This window comes from Hoplias malabaricus, chromosome Y (genome assembly GCF_029633855.1).
Source record: "Hoplias malabaricus isolate fHopMal1 chromosome Y, fHopMal1.hap1, whole genome shotgun sequence".
Taxonomy (NCBI): domain Eukaryota; kingdom Metazoa; phylum Chordata; class Actinopteri; order Characiformes; family Erythrinidae; genus Hoplias; species Hoplias malabaricus.
Window position 1 is genome coordinate 51,879,826 of NC_089820.1, and position 27,588 is coordinate 51,907,413.

At 41.2% G+C, this 27,588-nt stretch overlaps 2 protein-coding genes across 2 annotated transcripts; both read left to right on the forward strand.

Moving 5' to 3' along the window:
• The first annotated feature begins 409 nt into the window (after positions 1-409).
• Positions 410-1,766, forward strand: LOC136678454 (fin bud initiation factor-like). The gene is made up of 2 exons (XM_066656505.1): positions 410-563; positions 1,136-1,766. Exons 1-2 carry the CDS (start codon positions 559-561, stop codon positions 1,764-1,766), a joined length of 636 nt encoding a protein of 211 aa, XP_066512602.1. The 5' UTR covers positions 410-558.
• A 5,890-nt stretch (positions 1,767-7,656) lies between these two features.
• On the forward strand, positions 7,657-27,568 carry LOC136677869 (gamma-butyrobetaine dioxygenase-like). The gene is made up of 8 exons (XM_066655563.1): positions 7,657-7,736; positions 9,887-10,299; positions 11,203-11,317; positions 20,793-20,991; positions 22,814-22,919; positions 24,568-24,764; positions 24,948-25,114; positions 26,573-27,568. The coding sequence occupies exons 2-8, from the start codon at positions 9,943-9,945 to the stop codon at positions 26,731-26,733; spliced, it is 1,302 nt and encodes a 433-aa protein (XP_066511660.1). The 5' UTR covers positions 7,657-7,736; positions 9,887-9,942; the 3' UTR covers positions 26,734-27,568.
• The last annotated feature ends 20 nt before the right edge of the window (positions 27,569-27,588 follow it).

Here is a 27,588-nt window from a genome sequence, read left to right on the forward strand (position 1 = left end):
CTCCTCATCCTCTTTTATATATAGTTTTTGCCCCATTATCTGTCCTTAAAAGCTGCTAATAGCTCCTGTTCCTTTAATCCTGACTCCCGCCAGCGGTGTGTTTTGCCTTGTAAGTGCAGCAGTGACGAGGGTTTGTAATTTGAGAGAGGGAGCCGGGCTATCATTAGAGCCGTGGCCAGATGTTGGGTAGACACACACACACACACACGCACACACGCACACACATACAGGCGCGCACGCACATACTCCAGGAGGGAGTCCATCGCAGTGCACCGTGTTTTCAGGGCAGCTTATTGTGTGCAGTGCGCGAGTTTTTGTGCTCGTGCGGAGGCGCGGTTCGTGCGGATTTTGGCGCGCGCCCTTTTCGCGCGTGGATATGAAACGTTCTGTGTGTGTGCATAGAAATCTGACCGAAGAGAGGACTGTTCCTCTGTGGAGAAACAGAGGGGAACACGCAGAGTCACCCAGGACGCTGCGGGGCATGTGCGCGTAAAGGTCAGTGCTCTGGTGGAAAAAGGGCAGAAACAGGAGGAAAGCACGCGCAAAAGTCGGTGGAGAATGAAGTAAGTAAGACACCGTACTAGTGTAACTTTAGATAAGATCGCAGAGTTAGAACAGAACACTTAAAAATACAGGTGCTACCAAGGTTTCTTTGAAAGATGCCCACTTTTGGTTCAAAAAATATTTTTGATGATACGTTTAAATGGGTAAAGGACCTTAAGACAGAGTGATGGGGTTTTAAACATTTTAAGGTTCTTCATACTCACACATTTCTAAAACAAACATGGTTCTTTATGGAACCAAAAGTGCTTCTTTTATGGCATCGCTCAAAGAACCTTATGTAGCACCTATATTTGAAGAAAACAATGTTTGAAGGTTAGAAAGCTACTATAAAGGGTTAAACAGGACACGGTTAGAACACTAGTTTGGAAGGTTGCACAAGGTTAGAACACTAGTTTGGAAGGTTGCACAAGGTTAGAACACTAGTTTGGAAGGTTGGAACCCACGGTGAGAACACAATGTTCTACCTTTTGAACCGAAGACTGAAGCAGGATTTTAGTAGCTGAAGTTAAACTCGCTCCAGACAGGGAAGGTGAACAGGTTTAAACTGTGTTGAATCTGATTCATGTTTCAGTATGGTGCTGCGCGCGGCGCTGCTGCTGAGCGCGTGGGCGGTGGTGTGTACCAGCGCGCTGTTCACGGGACCCCTTCACCCGGAGATGTCCAATGGCACGTTTCACCACTACTTCGTGCCCGACGGGAACTACGAGGACAACGACGACCCCGAGCACTGCCAGATGCTGTTCCGCGTGAAGGACGAGCGGCCCCCGTGCGGTGAGGACGAGTACGGGGATGCAGCGGTGCGCGAGGACTTCACCTTGGTGCGGCGGCAGGCAGAGGACGCGGCGCGCGTACTTGAGGCGATCGCGCGCGGCGTGGCGCTGGATCTGGATGGAGAGCAGAGCTACGCGCTCTACCTGCGGCGCGAGACAACGCACATTTCCGAGGCATTCGCTGCCTCGGAGCGCGCGCTTCTAGAGCTTGAGGGCAAGTTCTCGCAGAGCCGCGAGAACGACCGCGAGGGAGAGCGCGAGCGCGAGCGCAACGAGGACTTTGCAGGAATGGCGGCGCACGCGCGAGACCTGCTGCGGCAGACGCGGGATGCAGCTAGCATGCTCGCTGACCGACACGAGCTGCTTGCACTCGTTGTGCGCAGCCACGGCGCACGCCTTAGCCGCCTGAAAAACGAGTATCTGAAAAGCTGATGAGGAGAGAGAGAGAGAGTGTGTGTGTGTGAGAGAGAGAAAGAGAAAGAGAGAGAGAGAGAGAGAGAGAGAGAGAGGGAGAGAGAGAGAGAGGGAGAGAGAGAGAGAGTTAAAGAGAGTGGAGATGGGTTACCAGTTTGTGTGGTTGAAGGTTTCTCTTTTTTGCTGGACCTGGCAACCCATGGGGAAATGGACAGGGGAGGCGTGCACACACATGCACGCGCATGGGTTTTAAGGGGCGTTGCATGTGTTTTTCTGTTGCATTCCTCTTTAACGTTGACACAAATGTGCAGAAGTTTAGAAAACGTTTGTAAAATGACGTTTGCGTACATTTCAATGTATAATTAATGGTTATCACCTGATGGGCTGCGAAATACAAAGGCAGGGTCATCATCATCATCATCATCGTCTTCTTAGCAGCTTAATAATTTTCAGGGTCGCGGTGATGAAGGCAGGGTTTCCAGGTTTATTTTACCTCCAAGGCTAGTCTGAACATGCAGTGAAGAAAATGATAAACGTTTCTGATTATTGATGGACAGCGTTTACATAAACATTATATTTGGATCTGGCAAACCTGGAGAATGGAAAAGAGTGTTCATCGGAGCTAATATAAGAATGTGTACACTCCAGAAACAGGGCATTCTGCGGCAAATGTCAGTGCATAACTCATAAGTATTTGTTAAATTTAACGGTGTGGGGAGAAGAAAGTAAATAAAACATAAACATTTTGCACATTTGCACAAGGCACGTTTTATATTATTATTTCAATGCATTCAATTCAACAAATAAACAGCAATTATGTTTTAAAATATGCAGATATATATCAACCAGAGGAAGATGAACGTTTGAAAAAGTGTCCAAATTTTTGCAGACCTGTGATTTTCTATCAGCTCCAGGCTGTTGTAGTGAATAAAATATAACACATCAGTATTCTGAACCCCTAAGGCGACATGGTGGGTTTTCATTTGTTTTTTTTAAAAAAAACGTGGCCACTAAATGACATATTGAGACCACAAAATGATACAATACTGTGGCCATGAGATATTTTAAGGCAATGGCATTATATAATGAGGACACTATGGCCATGAGAATATATAAAATCTTGTGTCCTCAGTTTGTCATAGCCACACATTGTGTAATTGGAGGCAACTGCTTAATATGTTGTGGGAACAACATAATTTGTAGCCTTCGGGTATATTTGTACCTTTCTGTATGCCAGTGACTCTATGCCAGTGATGTCTTTATGTGTCATTCCACATAAAGTTTAATATAAATCACTCATTTCATTGCTTTTTCAGGAAGTCATAATGGCTCCAATGAAATGGATTTCTCTGTGCTTCACTTTTTTGTGGCCTCTATATATTTTCTTGTGGACACATTATAACACGCCTTATTAAAAACAACCATGTTAGGGGTGCTGTATATTTATTATCTTCTGGTTTGCTTATGTTTAGCAGTATCTTTGCTGATGTGGTACATTTCATTATTGGGGCTCTGAGAAATGTGTTTGTATCAGCTGTACTTCTCTGGTATTTGGCCAAAGTGAATGCAGCTGTTTTGTGCAATTTTCAGTCCACTGCCACAGGCAGACAAGACATATCATGGATGATCTGCAGTGGACAACTATAGTGAACACACACTGTCCAGGCCTCAGACATTTAGCTCTTTGTGCTGAGTCATTGGTACAGAAAAATTGCAGCCAGTGTCTGAACACCTTGGTGCAGAAAAGAGTCCAGGCATTTTTCATCATGTGGGAACAGTAATGGGAGTCATGTACAGTACTTGAATGTTTATGCTCTGCAACACCCTGGAAAACAGACAGGAACAGAGCATAGTTTTATGGTGCATGTTTTGAAATACCAATGCTATAAAAATGCTGAGAGAACTCGAAATATGAAGGCAATGTGATGCATTTATATTTTTAGTTTTCTACACAACTGCTTCTGTGGTCATTCTTACTGAGGTTATATTTGTTTAACTTATATATGATTGTTCATCTAACATTTGCTGACAATTAATATTGGGGAGTGTTAACTTGCATTACATTTACAGCATCTGGTCTTAATCAGTATGACTTACAGTTTAATTGTGAATAAAGAATTAATAACGTAGTCTCAGGGGATATTTACTGATTCGTCCTAATGTTCTTTAGAGGAACAGAACCCTAGTCTGAAGTCTAAAGAACTGCAGGGTAATGTTATCATTGTCCTTTCTGATAACACAGTTGACTCTGTTTCTCTGTTCTCCAACTCCTGATTAAAAACCCGCTGAGACCTAATGTCATGACATCATCCTTCTGTAGATTTCTGGAAAGTGTTAGAGTGAGTAACTGAGCAAGACTCCCTCTGTGCATTAGTTACAGTATCATAATTAGACTGAAAGAGAACTCATACTGGGCGGCACGGTGGTGCAGCAGGTGGTGTCGCAGTTGCACAGCTCCAGGGACCTGGAGGTTGTGGGTTTGATTCCCGCTCCGGGTGACTGTCTGTGAGGAGTTGGTGTGTTCTCCCTGTGTCTGCGTGGGTTTCCTCCGGGTGCTCCGGTCCAGAAACACACGTTGGTAGGTGGATTGGCGACTCAAAAGTGTTCGTAGGTGTGAGTAAATGTGTGTGTGTGTGTGTTGCCCTGTGAAGGACTAGCGCCCCCTCCAGGGTGTATTCCCGCCTTGCGCCCAATGATTCCAAGTAGGCTCTGGACCCACCGTGACCCTAAACTCGATAAGCGGATACAGATAATGAATGAATGAATGAGAACTCATACTGAATGAGAGCATCTGCCAGTTGCTGTACCTTGAATGGAAGATACTTTTGCAGCCTATGAGTAAACCAATCTAACAAATTAATTTCTTTATGAATGAGCACAAAAGCAGTTTATTTGCTACAGTGAATGTTTCACACAAAATAAATAGAGAATAAAAGAAGAATACTCTTTGGTTATACTTGATCTATTATGTCTATAAATGTGTATGTCATCAGTGCAATGAATGCCAAAATTACAAATAGCAGTTATATCTGTGCAATTATTTAAAAAACAAATGTATATGTGACATATGTGACATTTCATTCAGGTAGAAGAGTGTGCGCTGTTGAGTGAAGTAAATCCAATGTAGCAATATAAAGAATTAAATGCACAATTAAAAACTCTGTCTGCAGTCTTAGCACTCATGAACAATGTAGTTAGATCATTCAGTCTGACTCTCCTCCTGAAACATACTGCTTAAAATATACTATGTACAACAGCATGCATCATCATCATCATCATCATCATCATCATTATTATTATTATTATTATTATTAATGGAAAAAGAGGCAAAACTATATTTGTAAGGACGTATATTTCTTTTCCATGGGACATGTGTTTGTTATACTGTGAGTGAGTATATATTTTATGGGGTGGGGAAGAGCTTCATTGTATGTTATTCATATAATGAAATGTTGCAGTAAGAATATATTCTTGTAATTATTATTCTCAGAGATGTTGTGAGGGAAAGAGGCTGAGGGTGACGTGTCCTCAGAAAGACCAAAGATAACTGCGGGCAGGAATATTGGACTTCAGACATTTTAACATGTGGAGCTGCATTCCTGAGAGTTTTGGTTTGTTCCACTTGTAATAAAAAATCTTTAACGACAAAGGTTTGCATATTTTTTTTGATGTTGGAAACACCGTACATTGTTTTTAAATGAGACAAACAGACAGAACGTGGGAGGAATCCAGGATCATAAAAAGCACATAAAAAGCGGATTTCTGATTGTGAAAATATCAGTGCAAGGGTCAGAAATGTTGTACAAGCTCAAACATACACACACACACACTTTCCCAATCTTAACATTCTCTTCAGTTACTTCACATGAAGTAACTAGTCTTTATATAGCTGTGCCAAGCCAGTGACCAGCCACTTTTATTTTGGTATAATGTAATGGTTTCATATTTTATTTCAGTTCGCTTAGAAGATAACAGCATGGTCGGCGCTCTCTCGCTCTCTCTCTCGCTCTCTCTCTCTCTCTTGTGGACACTTTCTGAATGCTCTTTCAATTAAGCCTTTTATGTCAGATTAAAAGAGACCGAGACAGTGATTGACAGATAGACATCAAACTACTCTGAGTGACTTTGTCTACATCTTCACAATTATTATAATTTCACAAATCTGAAACATAATTGGGCGGCATGGTGGTGCAGCAGGTAGTGTTGCAGTCACACAGGGACCTGGAGTCACACAGGGACCTTGTGGGTTCGATTCCCGCTCCGGGTGACTGTCTGTGAGGAGTTGGTGTGTTCTCCCCGCGTCCACGTGGGTTTCCTCCGGGTGCTCCGGTTTCCTCCCACAGTCCAAAAACACACGTTGGTAGGTGGATCGGCGACTCAAAAGTGTCCGTAGGTGTGAGTGTGTGAGTGAATATGCGAGAGTGTGTGTTGGAAGGACTGTGAAGGACTGGCGTCCCCTCCAGGGTGTATTCCCGCCTTGCGCCCAATGATTCCCGCTAGGCTCTGGACCCACCGTGACCCTGAACTGGATAAGGGTTACAGATAATGAATGAATGAAACATAATTTCAAAAAACCTAGAGATCTCATTCAAACTCATCAGCATTACACTTTCAGTGTGACCAGTCAAAGTTTATTTCAAACTGCTCAAAACTGCCCCCTGAATTCCGCTCCCCTCCCCTTATTTGAGCACTTTAAAAACTACACATTTGTTTCCTCTGTAAAATCTCTAACACACGTCAAGCTTCTCAGAACAACCAGTTCCTTCAAAGAAAAGAGATTACAGCCAAAGCCTGAGAAGACGTATTAAATTAGAGAACGAACGACAGACAGGGATTTCACAGCAGCACTTTTGCAAATCAGTTTATGATGCATACATGAAAATGTGGGATTTCATAGAGAGACACGAAGAGAAAGCAGCTGCAACTGTGCCGTTCTGTAAGCTCACACAGGTGCACATGCATCAGATCAGAACATGGGAATGCAGTCATCATAACAGCTGCTAAAGAGTTGTTCTCCCTTTCCCTGGAAAGACTGGGTGTTTCCCCCATAAATGTGTTGTAGGGCAAATGTGGAAACAGAACTTGTTAGTGGTCACAGTGAGACACGAGAGAGAGAGAGAGAGAGAGAGAGAGAGAGAGAGAGAGAGAGAGATAAAAACCGACCATGCTGTTATCTTCTAAGCAAACTGAAATAAAATATGAAACCATTACATTATACCAAAATAAAAGGTCACTGGCTTGGCACAGCTATATAAAGACTAGTTTCTTCATGTGAATTACAACACTGCAGCTACCCAAAACACTGAATGTTTGCAAGACATAATGACAATAAAGTAGTTTAAATAAAACAAGATATTTTAAAAATAGTGTTATTGTGCTTTTGCATAAAATTACAGTCATTTTTGTAATTCACTTTTTCTTAAATTAGTTCCAAATTATTTTGGGGAGTGTGGCAGACATCAGACTATACATTTTATTATATTTACAAAATACTGTCCATTTGGTCAGTGACAACAATTTGGAAATCTTTTCTTCGTAACTTAACAATTAAACAAAGCCTTATTGTAATTAACAAATCACACATTCCTATTTTATTCTATTCATAGCTGCATTAGTGCTAAATAAAGGTGTAGCCTACACTATGCCATTTTATGGCATTAGGTGATTTTTATTTTCTTGGACATAACATTTACATATAAATTGTGATGAACAGATATTGGGTTTTAGGGGCACATTTTGACCGGATGGAGACTTTGAGTGGATTTGTCTTAAAGGGACACGTTTAATAATGGCCTCGACATGACCAACGTTTCACTTTCAGTGAGAGGCAGAGCGCACACTGACTGTAACCTTTTATTTTTGAGGCCACGGCGCTGTGACCTTTCCCCTACTTCCTCTCTCAGCTTCTCACACTCCGCTGTTCCGCTCCTTTCGATTGTAAGCGCTCGGTACCAATAACACCACCTCCAGCTCTCTGCAGTGCCGCCGGTAAGTTCGCCTCTCTGCACACACTGTGTACAGCCTTTTTATCCTCTCTTTACCCGTTCATGGAGCGCTGACCGAGCGCACACGCAGAACACAAGCTGATTTTAGTCCTCGGTGTTATTGTTTACTCTGTCTCGCTCTCTCACAGACACCCAGAGCGCTCTTAGTGTCAGGAGGCTAACCGGTTAGCTTCTATATAAATAACTAAAAAAAACATATTTTACTATTTACATAACGCTCATCCGGGTCACAACGCATGGCTACAGTTGTTTGACACATAAAATGAAGGATTAAGACCTTTAAAACAGAAGCGCTCAACTAACCCCTGATTCAGATTCTTACTGAGAGGAGGGAGGGGCTGTCACCTTTCACCCACTTCTGGGCGCGCGCCATTCATGCAGCCGCGGGCATCCATCTGCGCTCTAACGTCAGAGTGACGTCATGGCGCTGGTGTAGCCGTGGTCACAGATTTGGTACTGGACCCATATACAGTCGCATGTCAAAGTGTGGCAGCTCTGCGCATGCTCAGATCTAGTTTTACGTGATAAATCTGTTTTTCTCCGCTGCATTACATAATCTTTGTTTACTGTTATTATATGCTTTAATGTTCCAAAACTGTACACGGCGAAAAAAAAAACTATAAAAGCATTTCTTATCACCGTAATTATCATTTCTTTAATAAGGGGATTTAGGCTGTGCATATCTCCTACTTATACTTCTGTAGGCAGCGTTTTCTGATACACTACATATAGCTTAACAGAGTCTCACATACTGTTTTATTTAAGCATCAAAGTATCATTATAACATATCAAAGTACACTCTGGCAGCACATTTTGACAAGGTAGCACAACTCATCAGAACACCGCCTCTAGGCAAAAAGAAAACAGCTGAACATGTCCTCGACGGGGAGGAGTAATCCAGAGCTGTCTTTGTCACACTTTATTTATTTGCATGTTTTAATGTGTAGTTGTGGATAAAAATGCAATGTGGATCAAGCCAATGTCACATTTTTAATTAAAGTTGTGCAAACATGTGTGGACTATGTCTGCTTTACATTTGGCTACTGATGATGTTGATGGAGCATATGTCTTGGTGTGAAGTGACTGGTATATTTAGGGCTAATGGTGATATGTGTTATCTGATCTGAGCTCATTAATCCATCCATCCATTATCTCTAAGCGCTTATTCAATTCAGGGTCACCGTGGGGCCAGAGCCTACCTGGAATTATTGGGCGCAAGGCAGGAACACACCCTGGAGGGGGCGCCAGTCCTTTACAGGGCAACACACACACACACTCGCACCTACGGTCACTTTTGAGTCGCCAATCCACCTACCAACGTGTGTTTTTGGACTGTGGGAGGAAACCGGAGCACCCGGAGGAAACCCACGCGGACACAGGGAGAACACACCAAACTCCTCACGGACAGTCACCCGGAGCGGGAATCAAACCCACAACCTCCAGGCCCCTGGAGCTGTGTGACTGCGACACTACCTGCTGCGCCACCGTGCCGCCCTGAGCTCATCGAAACTTTTACAAGCGATCACACTCGTTCGTTCTTTTATACATTCATTCATTCGTAAAATCACTGCAACCACTTTATCCTGTTCAGGGTCATGGTGAGTCGAAAGCCTACCTGGTATCACTGGACACGAGACAGGAACACACTCTGGATGGGAGAGCCAGTCCATCTCAGAGCATCACAAGCTCACACAGTCACTTGCACACTCACACCAGTGCACAGTTTTGAATAACTAATCCACCTGCCAGCCAGGGTTTTAGGACTGTGAGGGAACACCCCAAAACCCTCACAAGCAGTCACCTGAGGCAGGGGTCAAACCCACAACCCCAGAACCCTGAAGCTGTCTGATAGGTACACCACCTGTTGTGCCAGTGCGCTGCCCAGTTTCACACGCAGTAGTGTCATGTTATCATTTGACTTTTGGCTTATTTTGATAACTTTATCTTTTGGCAGAAGTCTACTTCACAAACATGAACTCTTATCAGCTGGGTCAGTTGTTTCCTCAAATGAGTAACATTCTGATGCAGGAAATATACAGATTACATCTTGTTCCAAAGGTGTCATAAATGTATATGGTCATAATAAATATGGCTGCAAAGTATTTATGTAACCACTTTTTTATGTGTCACCAGAAAGACAGTTTGCTTCACACTGCTACTCACCACACTACAGGTTCTCCAGGTCCAGGATGTTGTCCAGTCTAGCACGCACTGCCTCCAGGGGGGCTCTCCAGATGCTAAAAGGAGCAAGTTGTGTGTCCAGGCCAGCTACGGTGCATCGTTTTGGTCATCAGACACTTGCAGCTGCTCCTCTCCCTGCTGTTGGTGGAAGTGTTGGAGTGAGGCAGGCAAGGGCACTGGACCATGAGAAACTGCTGCAGGTGGAGTGGGATGATGGAAGTTGTAGTTTATATCCATTCACCTGGCTTAGGGATAACTGCCAGTGCCCTCTGTGTACCCTGCATTCAGCACAGGCTCGGAGTCTTCTACTCACTGACCTTGATGTGCACACCGGAGTGGGCCAAGTGCTCACAGACAACAACAAGGTAGGAGTAGAGAATAAATGTTGTCTTTAAACCAGTCACAATACATTCACATACAAATAAGTGTGATTAAAATGTTTATTGAATGTTTAGGTTCATCTGTTAAAGCACAAGCTTAAAGTGGCCAAATTGTTTCTCTAATGATCTTGTTCTCTAGCTGTTGATGCTCGGTAAAAGCCAATTTACACTTCTGCATTGATTCGACGCAGAGCTAACATCACTGTGAGCCTTTATACTTCTGCATTGGTGCCTGTGTTGCTCTGCAATTACACTGCCACACCACTAGGGCTTCAATAAACAACCATTACTCAATACGTCCATCTAAGCCTATTAAAGAACAAAGTTATGATGACATACACCCTCAGACAAACTGTCACTGTGGTGGTACCCCCAATGGTACATATACAGTACATTTATTCAACACCTGTGTGCTAACAGACATTGTGGTTTAGCGCACCACAGCTGATGATTTTCCAGCAAACTCCAGCTCAAATCTCACATATTTAGAGACAAAGCATAATACCTGTGAGCACAAAGTCAAGTGGATTCCCTTAACCTTGCAAAGAGAGCAGTTCCCATTCTATGTGTGTTTTTTCTTTTGTGGTACACACTCCCTTTATTTTGTGTTAGTTAAGCTCTGGGCTGAGCACTTGTCTGAGCCTTTATAAAAGCTTTATGAATTGCCTGTGGTAATAAATGAAAGCCTTAATTACCTGTTTGGAAACAAAACAACCTTAAACCTGAACGGTAAATACTTCCTTCCTGAGCGCTTTAATAGAGAAAAGCTTGGTGGAAATTCATCCAGTTCTAATTCTGCTTGTTCAAAGGATAACACATGACTAGAAAAACAACAGAATATTGAGTTTACTTAAAACTGTTATAAATGTGTTAAATTTACCTGTGTAGGTTTCTGTGACATGGCCAGATCAACACAGAAGTGAGTTTGAGGCTGACTGGCTGAAGAAAAGGTGTTTCTCACCTGAGGCAAGACAGGCAAGACAAGAGGAGCTCTTCCTTAATGGTGAGTCATTCTTATTGTAAAAACTAGCACTTCTTGTTGCAGACGAGGCCTGCTTTATAGCATATAATTTGCTAAATAATCCTCTAATTACAGTGTTTTTTACTCTGCGCTATCAGTGTCACACTGCCAGGTGAGTTTCTCTAACTCGTTTGATACATGCCCTATTACAGGTGAATTTTAGACTGTCAGAAAAACTGTGTAGCGGTACCTTAAGGGCACATGTTTAGTACCTTTTAGTTAGGGAGCATAATTAAACCCTATGTTGTCATAACTGTAGATTTTAAAAATCATGAATCACCTGTAGATTCATCTCCTGGACCAAACATCCCTCCTTCCAACCTGCAAGTCTTGGTGATTGAGCCTTCTCCAGACTTGCTCCACACCTTTGGAACTCCCTCCTTTGAGAAATTCAACATTCTACCTCTCTATCATTATACCAACCTTAAAACATACCTGTTTTCTGTTGCCTATATCCACTGTGTTTCCTGAAGCCTATCTCAGGCTGACGCATGCTGTTATTCCTGCTGTGATTTGTGTCTTTGTGTTATTGAAAAGCACGTTAGAAATGTCATTTATTATTTTTTATTTTAAACAGTTCTATAATTAAATCTTACAAATATTAATGGATCCTTCTGGAGATAACAATGGTTTGTCCCTTTAAGGAACACAAGTTGACTATAAACCACTGTTGTACCTTTTTAAAGATACATTTACACAGTTTGTACCTTTTGTGACAATAATGTACCTCTACCATATATTATTACTGAGAGAGTCCAAAAACACACGTTGGTAGGTGGATTGGCGACTCAAAAGTGTCCGTAGGTGTGAGTGTGTGAGTGAATGTGTGAGTGTGTGTTGCCCCGTGAAGGACTAGTGCCCCCTCCAGGGTGTATTCCTGCCTTGCGCCCAAATGAGATGATGAACTGGATAAGGGTTACAGATAATGAATGAATGAATGTACAGTAATTAAATTTGATGGGGCTAAATATGATCACAAGCCAGAGTCAAAATCATGTTAAGACTGACATGTCGATTCACCTGCTCAAGATCTTGTATAGTTCCCAGGAAATTTGCTCGCTATTCTCATCCTTTTTATGAATAATTGAGGATAGTTTGATAAAAGAACACTTACTCACTAACCAGTTCTGCCTCTGATAAATATGTTTACTGGATGTTTATCCTTTTCAGTGATAGAAATGCCAGTGTGCTTATTAATTTATTCTATTTCTCTGAGAACTATTATTACTTTCATCTTTTCTTGGACCCTGAACAGGTCATAAAAATGATTCCTTTTGTTTAATCATAACCTGTCATAGCACTTTGTTATCAAGGGCACGTGGGCAAACAGAACAATGCAACTATTGCTTCATTTGTTTTAAAAATGTCTATGTGCATATTGGTAACACTATAGACTCTAGAATGAATTGTTTGAGGTCCAGGTTCAGTGTGTTTTGTTGGATGCTTCAGTGTTTGGAGTTTTGTTCTTGGGTGTCCTGCCAGCTCAGGAGCACTGGGAGCACTTTACCCAGATGAGAGCTGGAACATGTGCGGCCTCTCTTGCAGCTCGCCTGCATTCTGGATTTAATTAGACCTTCCTTAGGTCCATGCTGAAAAATTCCTTCCCCTGTTAAGAAAAGGGAGGAAAAATATCTGGAATCAGTTTAGCTTTTGGGTGGGATGCAAGTCTTCAGGACTGGATTAAGTCTCCTGTGTCTTCCCAGATAATAGTTACGTATCTGTGTAGAAATGAATGTTTGTCTATGTGAGTCTCTTTCATTCAGGTCAAGACATGTAATAAATTCCCTCAGTAAATATACCTTTTTAAAAGCGAGATTTTAGTCAGAGCCAATGCATTTCCTAACATCCTGCTATCATGAATCGGTGCTGGATTTTTGTGGGTATTTCTTTCATCTCATTCAAACAGACCAGGCCTGCTCAGAGCCTGCCTTAATGATTTGAATATGTAGTTTTATTTGTACTTTCCAAGACTTCTTTCCAGGGTGAATTGACTGAGAAATCTAGTTTAGTATTATAATTAGAAGCTTACATTTTTATTCATAGTAAATTATTTTGATGTATGAATAGATTTATTCAGGAGTAATAACTGTTGTCAGCAGAGCAGTAAAATGTGGCTGCTGTTTCTAAACAGTCAAGCCCAAGGCTGAAGGAGACATATCCAATGTATCTTAAACATCCACTCCTAAGTGGAAATTGTCTCTCCGCTTCCTGCCATATGGAATAGAGATTTAGAGAACTGAAAGAGAGCACTCTGATGAGCTCTGCTCAAACCCACATGCGTCTGTACTTAGGGCTAACGGCTCTGAAATCACAGCATGGCGTCACATGACCTGAGTGAGTCGAGCCAGAACAGAATTGCTGGTGTTCTGTAGCTTCATTGGTTTACTGTGAATGAGGCTTAAAAAAAATTTAAATTTAAAATCAGCAAGAAATCATGAGCAACACGGACATAAACCTTTTTTTAAATACCTAGAATGTCTAAAACAAAGAATCTGTTATTCTTAATCCTTAATCTGTGATATAGATTCTGTATATATATATATTGTGATATAGATTCTGTGTGTATATATATATATATATATATATATATATCAGTTTCGGGCAGCACAGGGTGCAGCAGGTAGTGTCGCAGTCACACAGCTCCAGAGAACTGGAGGTTGTGGGTTCGATTCCCGCTCCGGGTGACTGTCTGTGAGGAGTTGGTGTATTTCCTCCGGGTGGTGGGTTGGTGGGTTTCCTCCGGGTGCTCCAGTTTCCTCCCACAGTCCAAAAACACATGTTGGTTGGTGGATTGGCGACTTTCCCAATGTTCCCACCTTGTGCCCAATGATTCCAGGTAGGCTCTGGACCCAACGCGACCCTGAACTGGATAAGAGCTTATAGACAATGTATGAATGTATCAGACTTGATTGCCACTTTTATTTTTGTAAAGAAAATCAGTACAAACTATTGTAAATCAAAATCTGGTTGGTCAATGACTCTGTAATGTCTTGGATGTGTTTTGTAGTTAATGTAACGTGTAAGGTTTTGTCCAGTGCCTGAAGTCCTTTCCAGTGTCAGAACTCTGCAATAGCTGTATCTATCCGGAAATATTCAGATTGGATATTAATTAGCCCCCTAAAGAAGACATTTATTTCAAAACTGACTGTGTTTAATTTAATCAAAAATGAAAAAGCAGTTGCATATTTTCAGGTCAAATCAAAGAATAGGCCTCTGTAGGTTTCGCCACTGGATGATACACATTTTATACATTGTTATTGTAATTTATTGAGTGTTACGAAAGAGTTGCAAATTTGTAAAGTACAGCAAATGGAAATTTGAGGCTTTATAATTAAGTATAACATGGCTCCAGATTCATCCATGCCTTTAAAAATACCCCTCATTTGTTGTAGAAGCATTTAAAGAATCCTCTGTAAATGGTAACAAACAATTCCAGTTATGCATGGTTGTAAACACAGGCAACAAAATCTCTTTCACCGAGCTTGTCCTGCTGTAGGCTGTATCCTAAACACATGCTTCTAAGCTCATAACCCAAAGGTGCATGTTTCCAACCTTGTTCGTAAACAAGCACATAGCCCATGAGGTCAGCCTCTGGCCCTTGTTAAGGCATCTCCCTCGTAAACCCCTTTTAAGCTGTCTGCCAGAGATAAATTATTCCGGAGTCAGTCATGCGTCTCCTAATGCTTTCTGTCCCAGGCAGCGATGTGGCATTTGTCTTTTCCAGAAAGGGCTTTTGCCCTTTGTACCTGCTGTCTGAGTTGAGTATCTAAACAAAGACTTGGTGTTTGTTTTTGTATTTGTTTAAAGTGAAGCCAAAGGCATCTCAATGGCATCTTCAGCTGTTAGCGAGCTAATGTTCTGTTACGACAGCTAACCTACTACTGTCTTTGGGTTGTGTGGGAAGCAAAACGTCTCCTGGAAACCTCTTTAGAACTCTTATTACCACTTAATGTAAAATGAGACAGTAGAGGTTTGCTGAGTATTAGCGAACATGAAAACAGTCTGGTACGTCCAAGAAGGCTAGTAATTTGCTGCTTAGAGATGCAAGCCGCTGACATTTGATTTCTGAAAGAGCAGCTCGTGATTTATTACACAAAAATTGGTACTTGTTCTGTGACTTTATGAATTGTGCATGAATGAAATGCAGCATAGACAGTTAATGTTAAGAATTTGTCTGTGGCTTTCGGAAATCACAGTTTCATTAGAGACAAAATGCCTTTTTTGGCTGTGGATTAGGGTTATTTGCATATTGTGACCCTTAAAAAATTAAAATGATTTTAGCCAATGCTTAGCCTCATCTTTGAGCACGGGACCTAACTTTGTTCTGTTTGCACCAAAATCTCTTACATATACAGCAGTGTTTGTAATCATGTCATGTATATCCACAGGCACACTACATTGTGTGTCTGTGTATGATTCTGTGCAATGTCTGGCAGTGGAGACAATAGGAACTTCCAACAGCTAAACCGAGATTTGGTGATAAACCTTTCATGGTGATGATATCTGCTGCTGAGTTACACGCAGGCTGGAAAAAACACTGCTCGACAATAAAGATCTTTATCGTACTAATGACTCAGATTTTCAGATAGTGTCTAATGACCATAGAATGATTATGAACAATCCTAGGGGGTTAGAAGGGCAGGTCTTTGCTTGCTCTACTTAATGTGTTGTCTTTGTTTTGCCTGTATGTCAGCTTAATCACCTGTGGAAAATAATATGAAATAAGATTACACCTCAGCTAGCCCTTCAAATGGAGGCACAGCACAGTAAATGGAAAGGACACCATTGCTCTGTAAAGGCGGCACATATAAAAGTTAAAGACAATTACATTTTCCAAAGACTCTGTGAAAACTGACCCTTCAGGGTACATTGCTGCATTGTGAAACCACTAGAGTTTACTCAAATTCTTAGAACGTGAGCTTGAATTGACTAAATTGACTTACTTCTGGACTTTTGTGTACAAAGTGCATGAGGAAATTAATTGCGGTAATTGTTTTTAATGGAATTCCGTTTTCCATCATGAACACACTGCACTTGTGTTGGCTGCTTTGAAACATCTCAGTAGGAGCTCAGTTTGACAAGAACTATGTACAGCTGCCAGCAACCTGAGCTTCCAACCACATTACTGCAGCAGAAAAAAACATGGGAAATCCAGCAAAAAGAACATGAAAAGCCTCTGTAAAGGACTTTTTACATTTTCTATACTTGTATTAGGCATGTACACTAACCAACACAGGAACTGAGAATGAATATGGATTTACAGGTTTATCCCTCATTGGAAATGGACTTTTATTTTTATTTTAGTTTCAGTTAATTTTTGACACATACCAAATTATCATTTGTTTCTCACAATAAAAAAACACAGGTTCATAAAATGGCTATAAAAACCTAATAACATATTGAAAGAAATAAAAAGCTGTTAACAAATGGTGCGTACACTTTCCTGTCTCTCACTTTTTTTGTAATATGAGTTAAAGGGCAGTAATGATCTTTCAGATTCAGTGATGTATTATATCTCTGAAGACCAGCTGGAAACTATGTGAAAGTGAGAATATTGCCTGGCTCAGAGGCCACAGTGGGCTCTGCCAGGAAATCCTAGCTGCAAATGTGTGTCGGTGTGAGAGAGAATCCTGAGTGACATTACATGGCAATAAGAGTTTTACAGAGTAGCACCGTCTGAACCTTCTTACCCTGGGACCACTTGTGCTCCCTCTCTCTCGCGCTCTCTCGCTCTCTCATATATATATCACCTGCTATTCCAAAAAGATTCTCTGTATAGATCACTATAATGGACATGGATATGTGATCATTATTGTGAGACTATTAAAGTGTATGTTTCAGGGAGATGGCAATTGGCATTTTCTGATTATGTGACATAATAAATAATGACAAAAAATTGAGATGCAAGGTTCTGTTTTCTGACCGCAATAAACTCAAACTTCATATTCATATTTTTAATGAATGTATTTATTTTTAAACATTTGTTCTATACTGTATTGATTTTGAGCCCTTTTTCTGTTATTATACACCATAAATGTTTACATAATGTGTATTAACAGCTGACAGTATTCTCTTTAAAATTATCATGATGTATTTTCACATAATACCACAAATGCAGGGATCACTTGCTAATCTACACTAGTGCAATATGTGTAGTCTTCATGCTTAATATTTGTACCTACAGGAAATTACCAAAAGCTTCCCTATGCATTTCTGCTATATGTAGAAAAAAATGGGGATTTATTTAATTTTGTAAGTGTTCTTTTTTTCAGAGGCCCTGCTACTCGTGCAAAACGAAGGCAAACTGTTAGACTCCTGTTTAATTATGTTAAACATATGATTAGTGTCAGTGGTGGATGCTGGTCTTTCAAGGAGGGGAAGCTCAATTTCGGCCTACATCATAAAATATGTCGGTTTATTTATACGTAAATTCTACCCTTGACTAGTGTCCTCTCAATGGCCAGCAGAGCTAGGCTGCTTAAACGGCCTTGGCCCATGTGAAGTGTGTCCGCCTGTGCTCCCACGGATCTTTACACCAAAGGATCGCTGATTCGCTGAAAGGGATTCAGCCTTAGACAGATCATCCAATCATCATGCAGAAGCTGAGCGTCCGGGCCAGCCGAGGCCAGCCCACTGCCCCATAGACCCCCAGAGACTCTGAGCGTCCGATGGGCGGGACAAAGCCCCGCATTTATCCAATGGCTCGTCTCGTTTCGCTGCACTTCGCTGCTTCACTATTGAACTTTAAAACACTGTGAAGCTACGGGAATGATTGAGAGGAAAGCCGCGTCTTTACCAGTGATAAGAAGCTGATTCTGAACAAAAGTTGAGCGCGTTGTAGTGCATATTTATTCAATGACATGTACACATAACAGAATATATTTGATCACTTATTTTTTGACATTTTAGGGGAAGCTGAGCTTCCCTTGCAGTCTTAGAGCAATCGCCACTGATTAGTGTGTTCTGGAACGATACAAATGGACCATATTTGAACACATGGCTGAAAGAATTATCCTACTACTGGAAAGAATCTACTATAAAACATAAGTCTGAGTGGTTTTCAAAAAACATGTTTTATTTTTTTTTGTTTTGTTTTTTTAAATGTCTTGTGGAAGTGAATTCTGAGATGGGAACCACTGCATGCCACTTGTGAATTATTGGATTATTGAGAAGTATGACATTCTGCATACTTCCTGGGTGTATTGCAGCATAAAATCTTAGCACATATCAAATTCCATGATTTACATCTAAGTAAAACATATCACATTAGCACATTTTAACTTTGTCTTTACTTACAAAGCATCTTTGCAAAAGATATTCACAGCAGGTTTCCCATTGTCGTAAATAACAATTATAATTAGAATCAAGGTATTGGCCACTGTGCTTGCACACAGAAGAACTTGTTCTCCGCATTTGACCCAAACCATGCTGTGAAACACATGTTTACACACACACTAGTAAACACTAGTGGGCAGTGAGCACACAAGCCCAGAGCAGTTGGGGAACAGTTGGGGATTAGGTGCCTTGCTCAAGGGCACTTCGGTCATGACGGCTCTGAGGATTTAACCAGCAACCTTCTGGTTACAAGCCAAGTTCCCTGAAAACCACTTGTCCACTTTTCTGTATAGAACTGTTCCTTTTACTTTTGAAAAAGTGTTTTTAGGGTGTACTCCTGGGTACATGTTTACATCTGTTACTCTGGAAGTATCCTGGATGAGATCTGGTCTCTACTCTTGTTATAAACAGGCCTCTAATGATGTTTACAAGAAAATTATCATGGCAAGAGGTGTGCTTATGAAAAAGGAAAACAGTCAAAAATGTCCAAACTGCCAGCATTAACAGAGTGAAGCAACAAGGCATAAATCTAAAGTTAGTCTGATTGCTCTCTTTCGTGCTGTCTCAGTGTCTCAGTCTATTTCTCTCTCTCTCTCTCTCACACACACACACACAGAGTGGTGGAAACAGTTAGAAGAGCCAACTGAAATATCTGCTGGGGTTTTTTCCACATACGTCCATCCTGAACCACACACTACTGCCGCTGCTCTCACACACAGTCTGACCACCATGTTCTGGCTCTTCTCTTCAACACACACACACACACACGCTCTCAATTAAGTAAAAATGACTTGCAAACTGGGATGTGTCCAAATTTCCATTATGTGTGTTATTTTAGCTCATGTCTGCTGTGTGTAGTTATCACACTCGTCTCTCTGGCCAGACACAAAAGATACAGACAGTCAGAGACAGACAGAGGGACAGTTTCTACAGGAAAGGACCAGAGATTTGTCTTATCACAGATAAGAAGAGTTTAGACCGTTCACATTTTCCATCCCTATTAAAGTTGAAAAAGACTGAAACATGACAGACTAAACAGAAAAATAGGTTTTGGAAAACTGAAAAACCTGAATTCCACATGAATGAACTGAAAGTAAACTGAAGGACTAAATTGAATATGACCATTTTACCAGAAGTTAAATAAATAAAGAGTGGCCTTTTTTCCCAGTGGTGTACAAACCAGTCAGAGGCTTTGGCTACAGCTTATTGTATGTTTCACAGTTTACTTCATGTTACTTCTCATAAAAAAAAGAAAAGAACTTGTGCTGTATCTTTAAACATAACTGTTTTGGCTGCTTTTTATGACGGAAACACAGCTCCACCAGGTTGAAGTGTTATGAACGGTCCAGAACATTAAGTGTAATGATATTTCCAATCATATTACAGTCGATAAAATGTTTGTAGGACCCAAAATACCACTCGCTGGCTGGAGTGAAAATGTCAGACACACTCCTCAAACTCCTGCAGTATGTATTTTTTTACATCCCCAAACACGTGTTTTTACTGAAGCTGCCTTTTAGTTGTCGGTGCATAGTTTCCAAATGATTTCTCAACACAGGCATATGTGCCTGCACAAAGAACTGGAACTGCATTTTTCATAGTCTATCAGCCATATAACGTTCCTCCCTTTAAATTCAACTGGAAGAATAATTTTTAAATCACTTAAATTTAATTTAATTATTTATTTATGTAACTAATTTATTGTAATACAGATCTCATATGTGTAATACCACTGTCCTTTGTTGCTCCCACCATGCTCTTTATGATGTATGCTGTGTGTAGGAGTACACTGCAATACAAGAATTTCATTAAACACGTTATTTATTATTCAATAAATACGTTACTGCAAAGCATCTACTTTAAGTGTCTATCAAAGGAGTAAAAAGCAGCTCAGCCTTGGATTGCATTCTCTAATGCTTTTTCATATAGAGCTTAATATTTTTATTTTAAACTCTATAAAGGTGCTTTTACTTATAAATTAATGATGGTGGGGGGGGGGGGGGTGTTCATGTGTACTGTTATTAGTTCCATGCTCACACACAACTAGGACTCCATTGATTAGGTAAAAGTAACTTTGATTATCATAGCAGTGAGATGCATTTGTGTTTCTGTGTTGTTTCAGAACGAGATTTCTGGGATTCAAGTCTGCAGATCCCCACACTAGACTTTGAGGAGGTCCTCCTGAACGATAAGGCTGCTCTGGAGTGGCTCATTACTCTGAGGCGTGTCGGCATCGTCTATTTGAAAGGGGCGCCAGTGGAGCAGGGTCAGGTGGCTCGGCTCAGTCAGAGGATTGGGTACCTCCGGCTCACGTTCTATGGGTAAAGAGCTTCAGTTTCTAAAGGAGTCTTAGGGGAAAAACAATTTTAATGTTACTGTTTGTTGCCTTTTCTGCACACATTCCCCAGTCCTCCAAATACCGGATGTGTCAGTTTAGTGTGAAGCAACATTGAAAACTCAGCCAACGAGTGTTTTTTCCAAGGAGTTTGTGTTGTAAAGATGACTCACAGGGCAAATGTAGTTAACTTGATTTTATGGAATAAATCAGAGCCAAATCAAACAACATTCACTTGCACATAAATGAATCCTGCTGCCTCTGACCTCTCCTTAAACTAAAGAACAAAGGTAGGACCCAAGATATAGAAAAATGACAGAAAACATATTAAGAAGTTGGAAGTAGCTGAGTAAGAGCAATTGAGATGAAGCAGAAACACTTGAAATGTACTGTTAGCTTCACTTATAGACTGCGTTAATGTCCTCCAGACATCATTACAGGCTGTAACTGTCAGCTGAACTGAAAGCAGGAGAGGCAGTGTCTCACAGGCTGGAGAGTAGCCTCAGATGATACCTGAACCTCTGGCCCCACAGAACTGGTTACCAAACGTTCAACAGCTGTCAAGCCACTGCAGAGAGAGGTAGCAATGGCAAAACAGGTGGAGAGTCCAGGACATGTCTGGACTTTCTCTAACGTGAAACAGTCAAGTATTTTACTGACTTCACTCTCTCTTCCCTTGTGTCTCTCATCTTTACCAGAAGAGAGACCAACTTAGGTTTTGCTTCAAGGATTTTTACAGTGGTTTGTTAGGTTATAGGTGCGGCTTAAAGTTAATAAATGTTCAATAGCTCACTTATCTATGAAGCTAAAAACTGAGTTTAGTGCTAGGTTTCTAAATGAAGAAAAGTACTTCTGTGGGACTTCAAAAAGAGATGGAAATGGCATTTTCTGGTTACTTAAACAGAACATATGAAAGGGGTTTCATGATGTATACAATCAGTAACATACAACAGTACCATAGAATTTGTTACCCTGAAAATATTACAATATGTGCAAGCTGCAAGCAATGCCAGTGATAACACACAAATCAGGACGGTCCCATTATAATCCTCTGAGAAGGCTCAGTGCAAAACGTGACCAGCCATTTTTGATGGATGCCCTACATTTATTTCTGACATGTAGTTCTTTTTAGACACACTGGTTAAACAGCGTGTATTGGATACTTACCAATTTCAAGTGAGGTCTTCAGCTGGTCAGTTCTTGATTTGCTTTCAAACTTAATGGACTGACTAGAAGCTTTTGGTGCAGACATAGTTTTTTTATACGTCATGCCACACTGCCATATCACTCACTCACGTTGCTTGCACTTAAGACACTGTGTCTGACCTCCATAAGCAAGAGTAGTTGCGTGCATAATCATCCACAGCTGTTTATAATCAGAACAGCACAGCAGATAAAAAGCAACATTACCTTAATTGTGAGAAGTAGCCAACGTTTTTGGAGCCATACAGCCATTCATATTTCTTATTTACCATTTTAATGACTTCCTTATGGTACTCCAAGGTTCTCAACAGACTGCTCCTAATACAGTCTGAGTTTGTCCATCATGCTGAGGGTCAAATTATACGGTAGTAATCACAAGACGGAATTCCAGCCTTCAACTGCCTGACTTTAAGTGTAGTCATAACAGAAATGTCTGTTACATCCATTTCAGCAATTTCTTACGGTTTTCTAAATTCTCTCATGTGGCTACACGAACACTGTAAGCATTTTATGACTTTGTACGCTACAATTCATAGAGACGCAGTAAACTTTAAGTGGTCTGAAGACACCTGTTCTAAACCCTTGCTTTTAATTTAATTCTCCAGACACACATGGCAAGTGCAGGACAAGCCCATGGCCAATAATGTAGCTTATACATCAGGAAAACTGAGTCTGCACACGGACTATCCTGCTCTGCACCGTCCTCCTGGGGTGAGTGTACAAACTCCCCACCTAACACACACACACACACACACACAGACACAGAGTTATGCATGCATAAGCACGTATCCAGGTCCAGTTACATAACCTGAGCATTGCATTGAACTGCCTAACAGGGCAACAGTGAAAAGTGTAAAGAGTAAACAACAGTAGTGCCTGCTAGTGCCCACATTTAGTTGGCATTTATTGGATGAGTAAGAAAAGCTCCTAAAAGCACCTTCAGCTTAATACACAGCACTGTTTACTCATAATATCTGCTCCAAAGATAGAGCCAGTCATGTTTACTGAAGTACAACCTAGTTAACAGTGAGCATTTTTAAGCATTTGTAAGAAATACTCAAGGTTTATTTTAAGATTAAGATTTTTTTCTTAAGAAAAATCCGATCATGAATGGCTATTTAGTAAATATTTGTACACTATTTGCAAGAGGACACTTATATGCTTATATGAATTTTCCTCTGAAATCAAGGCTTGTTCCACTTTATGGAACATAGTTCCACCACTGAACAGCACAGTGCTGAGAGGGTGTATATCCCTAAAATATGTTTTGAACATCAAAACCCTTTAAAGGCTAAGCACCAGCGATATGAAAGTGTCAAACAAATAAATACAGTGGAATTTGAGTTCCTAACTTGTGTTTATTAATAGTCAGAAAACATGTTATTTCTTACTAATTGAAGGAATAAGGTTTAAAAACTGTTGGTCCCCCCCTCCCCCAACGGTGTTCGGAAACCCTAATAGGCGTCTTGCCTGTGACGTAGATGGTGGACAACAACTCTAGAAGTCGCACTTAATTTAATGCAAAATGACGAAAAGGTGTGTTGTTTTTGGCTGCAATAATTCAATGTACCGTGTTCAATGTTCTGTGCACAAATGGCCCAAAGATCCCAAAATATCCAGAATATGGACTAAATTTGTCCACTTTAAACGGGCACTTTGGAAAGGACCATCCGCTCACTCCGTTATCTGTAGCTCATTTCACTGGCGCTTTTCCAACAATATGGGCATGTAAGGACACCAACGAAAGGTGTTCAAGAGCCTCTGTAACATGGAGGTAAACAGGGTAAGGACACTCACTTCGCCTGTTTAAGTTGGTGTTAGTTAACGTTAGCTTGACTCGCTAAACTCGGTGCTCAGATTATACTCGGCTACGTAGCTGCATTACGGAGGTTTATAGTGTCGGATGAATTCGAGTTCGACTTCGATCACATTTACAAGAATAACGGTACCTCTACATTTGAGTTTAGCTTATTGCTAGGCTATTGTCATGAATAATGTTGGTTATTTAGCTAGATACTGTCATAACAGTCAGTCATAACGGTGTTTTACCGCGGCGTTGTTCAGCTGTTGTCCACCAGTGACGTCACGGTTGCGATCAATAATTTCCGTAGCGAGCTCGGGTTTTTCCGTCAATTTAATAAAATTGTCAGTTTTAAAGCAAATTAAGCTGCTATTTTCATTTAAATTCATACTTATATCTGTCAGTAACTAAAATAATGTGAAATATTCATGGAGGTCCATTAAGTGGTGCTTAGCCTTTAAGATGTAAATATACTTGAATATTTAAAACATAACACCAAAACTACATGAGTAGTGATGTCAGTATTTAGCATTCGTGTGTTTGTGGGTGATATTACAGGTCCAGTTCCTGCACTGTCTGCAGCAAGCGGAGCAGGGTGGTGAGAGTGTAGTTGTGGACGGTTTTCACATGGCTGAGCTACTGAGGAGAGAGAACCCTGAGGCCTTTAACACACTTTCCTCCCTCCGAGTGGACTTCACTGACACCGGCTCAGACTACTGCGACTTCTCTGTACAGTCCAAAAACCACATTATAGAGTGAGACAAACTCGTATAATGTAGAAATAATGTAGAAGAAGAGAATCTGATACCTTTTTACCGTGTCATACTACATCTACATACATCTAATCACTACCTGCATTTGTGTAAAAACAGCGCCATCTCTTGTTAAAGCATCTAAGTTAAAGGCATATCTTATGGTCTGTATCTTTCTGTGCACAGTGTGGACAGTGAGGGCCGTGTGGCGAGAGTAAACTATAACAATGCCACACGGGACTCTGTCCTGGACCTGCCACTGGACCAGGTCCAGCCATTCTACTGCTCCTTGAAGAGCTTCGTGGAACTGATGAACCAGCCAGAGAACGTGGTCACCTACAGGATGGAGCCAGGTCAGCTCTCGAAATAATTTTTCCTGCTCCCCGTCAGATATTTCAGCACAATGCACCAATCATTCCCCCTTATTGGCCCCTGGATTTACTACATACTGATTCCAGATCAGTAACACACACTGAACTTTGTAATGCACAATCTGTCACAGTGTTGTTTTTGTTACAAACTTCAGCACACTTAAAAGCTTCGGTTCATTTCACCATTTGAATGATTAAAGGGCCAATATTTAATGGAAAACAGAGAAGCATTGACAGTAATAGCTGCCAAAACAAAAGGTCAGATGAGTATTATAGGCCTTTTCAGTTCGGCTAGATGAAACTTTTATCTACGGCCACGGAGGTGAAATAAATGTCTAAATTTGCACATATGCATATATTTTAGTGAAATTGAAACTTGGTGAGTCAGATATCAATTTTGCTTACAGTGGTTAACCAAAAAATTGTATTCTGTTTTAATTGTTTAATTGTCCAGTTGTTTTAACAGTGCTGAATTTTAAGACTGGGGTGGCACGGTGGTGCAGCAGGTAGTGTCTCAGTCACACAGCTCCAGGGACCTGGAGGTTGTGGGTTCGAGCCCCGCTCCGGGTGACTGACTGTGAGGTGTTAAGTGTGTTCTCCCTGTGTCCGCGTGGGTTTCCTCCCACAGTCGAAAAACACGTTGGCAGGTGGATTGGCGAAAGTGTCCATAGGTGTGAATGTGTGTGTGTGTTGCCCTGGGAAGGACTGGCGCCCTCTCCAGGTAGGACCCACCGTGAACCCGAAATGAATGGGCGATTGAATGAATTAATGAATTTTCATACTGTCAAAAGCAGAATTTTTTTAATCAGTTTAAGTGTTTGTTAATTGCATATTTTACAGAAGTTTTTGTGTAGGATAAATTATTGTTCATTCATTCATTCATTATCTGTAAGCGCTTATCCAGTTCAGGGTCGCGGTGGTTCCAGAGCCTACCTGGAATCATTGGGCGCAAGGCGGGAATACACCCTGGAGGGGGCGCCAGTCCTTCACAGGGCAATACACACACACTCACACCTACAGACACTTTTGAGTCTCCAACCTACCTACCAACGTGTATTTTTGGACTGTGGGAGAAAACCGGGGCACCCGGAGGAAACCCACGTGGACACAGGGAGAACTCTTTACAGACAGTCACCCGGAGCGGCAATCAAACCCACAACCTCCAGGTCCCTGGAGCTGTGTGACTGCGACACTACCTGCTGCACAACCATGCCGCCCTATATCATACTGTGATATAGTAAAATGGGGAATGGTTTCTTTGGTTTCGTGACAGTTGATCACACACACATCCACAGATGAACAATGATCTACCACATATTACTGGGCAGAGTACTAATAAAATGTTCATTGAACACAGAATCAACATTGCTTAAATGTTATGGTTGTTGGGTGTATATATATATGATACTGAATTGAAACGTCATTGTCTGCTCTGTGCAGGTGACCTTGTGACCTTTGATAACTGGCGCCTGCTGCATGGCCGTAAGAGCTACTTGTCCCGGGTGGGCAGTCCAAGACATCTGGAGGGGGCATACCTGGACTGGGACGAGGTCATGTCCCGCCTCCGGATCCTCCGGAAGACCTTGCATGGAGACAGCTAAACCCTGTACCTGCTCTGAAACAGAAATGATGGATAAGTAGGTGTCCAATATAGAACTGGGCTAACTAATTTTTATGAAACTTTAGGGACAACCCTTCACCTCAGACAACCTCTCAGCTGAATACAAAAAAATGCCTGCTCAAAGCTACGTTTTGTCATTGCAGAGCTAATGTTATTTGATTTTTACCTGAGAAGAGGTCAGTGAGACATTTACCTCTCCTGGTAAATTCTATAATGCATGTTTTTGGGGCTTTTTTGGTTTGGTTTTATGTTCTCAGTGAGTACAATTTTATATATATATATATATATGTGATATGTTGTAGGTCAGAATGATAACTGTGGGACAACTTGACCTGCAGTTATGTCACAGCCTCAGCCTCCCAAGATGTCCCTTCCTCTTCCCTACCAAAAGTTCTACATTAGCCAGATTAGCTAATGTAACACAACTGGCATTTGATTTTCTCATCCAAGGATGTTGAGCTGTCCAATGACAGCAGCATGAAAATGATGTGCTGGCACATCATGTCTAAAACAAGAAATGTATCCCTCTCTCCTCTCCTTTGCATTCTGAGATGGGGGAGATCCTGTGTGCAGGTGGAATACTATTGACTACAGTTGAGGCAGAATTGCGATTGAATTGCTACGTATTTTACTGCACAATAAGAATCTGAAAACATCCCTTACCTTTATGATCGCCTGTTCCCAAATCTGGGCAGAATTTGTTTTTGTTTTACTCCCCAGTCATATTCCCCAGCCCTCAAAGCTTCTGGTTAATTCTGGGACAGTGCCTTTTATTCAGTGTCAAGCTATTATTCAGTACATTCATTATCTGTAAGCGTTTATCCAGTTCAGGGTC